General features: G+C 38.0%; 1 protein-coding gene and 1 long non-coding RNA gene across 2 annotated transcripts; both read left to right on the top strand.

The window, feature by feature from the left end:
- Positions 1-1,766: 1,766 nt before the first annotated feature.
- LOC139128911 (uncharacterized) lies at positions 1,767-3,435 on the top strand. The gene is made up of 3 exons (XR_011551446.1): positions 1,767-2,139; positions 2,465-2,541; positions 3,146-3,435. It is a non-coding gene; the product is annotated as an uncharacterized lncRNA (long non-coding RNA).
- A 346-nt stretch (positions 3,436-3,781) lies between these two features.
- Positions 3,782-5,782, top strand: LOC139128902 (uncharacterized). The gene is made up of 4 exons (XM_070694603.1): positions 3,782-4,120; positions 4,700-4,852; positions 5,082-5,165; positions 5,753-5,782. The coding sequence occupies exons 1-4, from the start codon at positions 3,782-3,784 to the stop codon at positions 5,780-5,782; spliced, it is 606 nt and encodes a 201-aa protein (XP_070550704.1).
- The last annotated feature ends 349 nt before the right edge of the window (positions 5,783-6,131 follow it).

Raw genomic sequence — 6,131 nt, 5'->3', positions numbered from 1 at the left:
AAACCTATCGGCCAGGGACACACGTAGTGAAATGGTCTAGACACTGTAGAGTACGGAGATGTGCGGTGTGTGATGAATTGTGTAAGGCAGGAAAGAAAAAGAAAGACAGTAAAAACAGGGGGGCAGACCAAGTCAATACCAAGGCAGTGACATTTCTGGTATCACTGGCAAGGAGACAGGAAAGACGGGGAAACTAGAGAGTGAAACTCATGGCAGTACAAATCTAACAGCAGCTGTAAAACAGAGGGCATGAAAAAATATGAGAAGATTCATTCCCTTGCAGAGACAGAGGTTCAATGATCTCATTGAAGAAATGGAGTGTCCCATTTGCAAAGACATAATAGATGGACCAATACAACTCTTGTGTGATGGACCACATGTGTTTTGTGCTGAATGTTTGTGTCAGTGGTTGCAAGTTTCTTCATCCTGTCCTGTGTGCCGTCTCTCTATTATGTGTGAATCTATTGTAAGTCCCCCATTGCCTTTGCAAACATGCTATCAAATGCCACAGTCACATGTGATTATGGGAATGTCGGTTGTAAGTCAGTTGTGCCACTGCAAGATCTGCAACACAACACGGAACGGTGTGTTTACCAGTCCATTGCTGGAGACCACTGCTACTCGTCTGTGAACCCATTTCCCTTCAGAAGCCACCCTACTCCAGTCCCCATTCCTGACCCAATCAATACCGAGACATCAAATGATGAAACATCGAGGGATAGGCAGAACAATATATGTGCAGTGAAGGCCGCAGAAATTGAGTTGCAGAATGTATCAGCGGTGCATATGCTGCCACAGTATGAAGAAATGGCAACAACACTTGTCAAGAAAAAATAGATGCAAACAGAATGTGAGATGATAGTTTGATAAAGGTTAAAACCAAGGGCCAGGTGAGTTTTTCTACCAGCATTACTCTTGCTGATCTATACCCACATATCAATATACAGTTAGATTTTGGAGTAAATTCTTCTGATAAAGCTATCATGGAATATGATAATTTGTAAATTTGTATTTGTTAAATAACATTTATTTGGTTTTGTAGTACATGTACATGTGTGACCTGGTAGTGGTCAACAAATTAATTTCATCAAGTAATGAGCTAGTCCAATTTCATGAATTTATCACCCACATATACTTTTGAAAGATAATTTGGTTTTTCAACTTTTGGTGTGATTTTTTTCAGCCAGTGTGTTTAACATATACACCAAAGCCACGAAAAACAACCTCAGAAGCTAGCACTAGGACAACACGTCAGAGAGTGTTGCAGTTAAGTCAGAGGAGAGACATTGTCAGTGGTGGTGATGTGATGCTGCAGCTGAGTGAGAGGAGGTGAGACACCAACAAAAGGACAAGAAAGTAAATCCTCCAGATCTTGGGACTCACTCCTGACATACCTCCAGGTGCTGGCCTTCACTTGAAAGTTGCTATGGGAACAACATGGGCTGCCATGAGGAAATTACGGCATTACTTCAAGGCAGGCATGTGAATATTGGAAGTGAGGTATGTTATGCAGGTCATTTTCCCCCACACTCATCATGACCTGAGTTTAATTAGCCTGGAACATTCTCAAGGTCACTGTCCTTCTTGACCTCACAACCATGAATTTAATTAGTCATGTTTGGAATTTTCTGGAAATTTAATTAGTTGTGTAAGAGAGAGAATTTTAGAACAGTAATTAGCATGTCAATAAAAGTTCTAGATTGTTCTTATATGCTCTTATATAAGCGCATGAGTATAAATGTTGGGACATCAGGCTTGCAGTCAGACTTTTGGGATTGTGTGCAAACTCTATTATGATCATGTAGAGAAAGACTGTGGATAAGTAATCTTGTTATCACATATTACTGAATATATGTGTTACTGTTGTTTTTGCATCTTGTTCATATTTGTCTTCAGGTCTAGCAAACTTACCTGGCATGGTACAATACCTACCAGTGAAATTTGGATAAAGTTAGGTGGGGACAAGGGTCAGGGAACCATGAGAATGGTTTACCAAGTTGCTAACATCAGTAATCCAAATGTAGCAGATAATACAGTGATGCGGAGTACATTTGCAGCACCTGATTCCTATTACAATTTAGAAATAGCTTTAGCTGTTAACAGAGGTCAGGTAGACAAACTGGATGGCACAAAGTGGAAGTAAGTCTAAACATGCATACTGTGTTTTACTAAACAATGAACAGATTGTACTGTATATCTATTTTGGTACAATATTTGGAACATAAGATACATACATATTGGTTATCCAAGTTTAATACACGCATTATACTGCTGATCCAGAAATCTGAAAAAAATGTGCAAATCTGACCAAACGTATGCAGCATAAATATGATACCTACATTAAATAGTACAAAAGGCAAAGTAGTTTTCTTGCATGTACAAAATGCATTGATGTGTAGAAACATGGGCATTAATTTAGAATGGTGTGGACAATTGTCTTACATTCCACTTTGATTTATTTCAGGGACAAGACACTATTAGCACGGATGATGGGAGATTATGAGTATCTGGCCAAGAGTTATGGAATGTCTGGACCAAATGGTATGAAATGTATACTTGCATGCTATGATTTATACATAAGAAAAGTTGAGGCACTGACAGGACAGGCAGTTTATTGTGTACACTTCAGTTTTACCTATGATTTATATGTGTACGTCCTTGACCTATCAGTTTGCAATATGTGCGTCTGTCAATAATCAGCATGCATTGTGTATGATATGCTGTAGAACACATGACTATTTGTTGTAGTTTTTCATTGACTTAAGACATTCACAGCTAACACTGATTAGTCAGATAAATTTAAAGGAAGGGGTACACAGTGGGTTAGATCTTGATAAATATTTGCAAGCTATTGACAAATGATTGTTTTCCTCTGTAGAAATTCTTCTGTTTATTTCTCAATTTAATTCTTACTCATAGTATTTCTATGTGTACTGGCAATGCAAAATGTAGTAACCATGAATTTCTTTGAAATAAATATTTAAATTGATAAGTTTGCATATTACAGGTACATCCTCTCCAAGAGTTCACACATGCACATCAAATTGACTTCATGAACACCAGTCATGTCTATACCTAAGGTATACCCACTAAAGTTATAATGTCAGTTTTTGTTCCTTGTCTTCCTCACATTGGAATATTTTAGGGAAATATTTTTGCGTATGCTGATTGATCAGCAAGGAACAAGCACAGTTGCCGAAGGAGGAACAACCATTGTCATCAATGAAGAAGAGAACCCTTGATGATATCAGAAAATGTCACAGTGAATTTCTTTCAACTGGTGGAAACCTAAGGCATGCCATGCAGCACTACAATAGTGTCAGAAAGCCACTTTTCAATGTACCACTGCACAGAGTATGTACTAATCAATTCAATCCACTATGTTGTTTGCTTCCATTGACCAACTAAACATATAGCTCTGTTCTGTTTCAATCAGTTCACTTTACCTTTGTCTGAACAGTTCAACAGACCACACTGTGACCTATCTACATGTATGCATGCCAGTATGTCCATAATGGTGTGCACAAATAGAAGTTTATTAGTGAAGCTATATGCGAAAACAAGTTGACAATGAAGCCAGCACATACGTCAGCATTTGTGATCAATCTAGTTGTTGTATATTTGAATGTAGTGTTTTCTTCATAAATAGGTAGGTATGAATGTTACAAGATATTGTCATACATTAAAAGTAAAAGATACATGTGCTAACCCTTATATTTTATCACAGGTTGCAGTTCCAGGGTTGCACAGCAGTCCTGGCTTGTTTTAAAAGTTGTTCACCATGGTGGAAGCTAGCTGTGCAGTACTGGATATCAGGATCATCACGACTCTGGAGAGAGATGATGACATTGATGAACCCGTGCTGAAGCCTGCTGGATTTGACACATATGTGGCCATGTTGAAACAAGTCGAGACATTACAGTGTGAAGCGAAAGAACTCCAAGAAGAAGCTAAGACCTTGGCTGATAGTATTGAAAAGGCTCTCCTTGCTGATGATGACTGTGACGATGATGATGATGACAACAGTGAAGATGATGGCAGACCGCCACTAATGACCTTTGGCAAAGTTAAAAAAGCCCAGGAGAAAGTGCAGGAACTCAGTGAAGAAGCTGACAGGAAGGTTAGTATTTCAATCTGATTAAAATCAGATGTAGAGTACGGCGACGTCTCTGTACTTGCCCGGTTTTCTCTTGCTGTCGCCTCTAGAGGCGACAGCAAGAGAAAACCAGAGACGCCGCCGTACTCTACATCTGATTTAATCAGATTGGTTAGTATTCATGAATAGAAGACCATACTACATTAACAAAATAAAAATACATGATTTTGTGCTAATTTTGAAATCTTGTGAGACACAATTAATTTCAGTGGCAGTGAGTAAGTCAAACTTTTTATCAAACTGGAATAGTTGCCATGTTAAATAAACACGTAATGTTTGTTTAGCATGGTGTGAAATTTCCTGTATCATGTGAGAACACCCACAGATAACCTGTCTAGCAACCTGAGATCTCAGAGGGTCTCCTTCATCTTTGAAAATGGCATATTGATACCAGAAGTAAGATCATTTTTGTGATGATAAGCAATAACATTGTCAATCTCAAGTGCACAGTCATGTCTATGCTGCATTTTCAGAATTTTGGCTTGTGTACATTTGTAGTGCAGTCATTTCCAGACAACACAGTGTTTATCTCTGTTTTCTTAGATATCTGAAGCTACAGATGTAAAAGCGAAACTGCCAAAACAATGTGGTTTTGTAGTCTGCGGTATTGACCAAGCTCTGCAGTCATTTGGTCTTGGACGTCATTCTTACCACGGGCAGGCATTCATCGGAAATCATGTGAACAAGTGCTGTAAAGTATGTGTTTTACAACTGTACACTGTTTTGTTGCTAAAGTCATAAAAAGGTTCAGTATTCTGCTTGTCATGATTTCAAGCTTTCAGTGTCAGATTTATTGTGTGTTACATATATACTACAGAAGATGTATTTCGTCTACGTTATTTTGACCTACTTTCAGTGAAACAACTCTGTTTGCTTCTTTGAAAGAAAGTTATCATATCCTTTTGTTTATTTTTTTGTGTTTCAGGAAGAAAAGATTCAAACGTTGTGCAAGAGCGTCATCAGGACCACACTAAGAATATGCCCACAGCTGAATAAACAGGCTGCACACGTTTGTGGTCTGTATAAGCCATTATTTTCAAAATTTGCAGCCTGCCATAATCTTTAGAGTACAAGCAATAGAATGTCAGATGAATATATTAGCATTCTCAGTTCAAACATATCATATTTAATGGCATATTACAGAGAACACTTTTCTAATGAAAGTGTACCCCCAAAATGCATATATTAGAAGATCATGTCATCCCTCAGATTGAAAACACAGGGTTTGGCTTTGGTTTCCTCACAGAATGGTGTAGAGAGTATACATCATGAGATTAGGAAGGGAATGGACCGGTATTATAAAGTACCTGGCCATAATTGTTTAAAGAAATTAGAACTTATGGTTAGGGAGCATCATGTGATGACCAATCCCAGTCATGTGAAAGTGCCAAAAACACAAAGGGGTTCATACATAACCAAATAAGCAACGTGGAATAATGATGGCCATAGTGATAAAAGTAAAGATAAATCATGATAAAATAAACATGTAAAGAACAAATTAATTAAGTCAATAACAAACCAATATGTAAAAAAAAACAATGAACCTGGTTCTTTCTATGAATCATATTTTTACTAAATTGATGCTTGTATTTTTAGATCCTACAGATGCCGTCCGGGGGGATTTAGGTTTGGTCATGTCCGGCGTGTGTCAGTGTGTGCGTTTGTCCGTCCATGCATCCGTCCGTTCACGCAGATATCTCAGAGATCCATGGAGCGATTTCATTGAAACTTGGTACAAGGATTACTTGATATGCCATACATATGTACGTCAATTTGTTTTGTGATATGATCCAATATGGCCGCCGTGTGGCCATTTTATTACATTTTTTTTATGTACAGAGCCATAACTCGGACATGTTTCAACCAATTTATTGAAAGTTGGTACAAGGACATTGACCATCATCATACATATGCACATCAATTTGTTTCACAACGTGATCCAATATGGCTGCCATGCGGCAATCTTATTACAATT

This window comes from Ptychodera flava, unplaced genomic scaffold (assembly GCF_041260155.1).
Source record: "Ptychodera flava strain L36383 unplaced genomic scaffold, AS_Pfla_20210202 Scaffold_77__1_contigs__length_564769_pilon, whole genome shotgun sequence".
Taxonomy (NCBI): Eukaryota; Metazoa; Hemichordata; class Enteropneusta; family Ptychoderidae; genus Ptychodera; species Ptychodera flava.
This window is presented reverse-complemented; position numbering and strand designations above follow the sequence as displayed.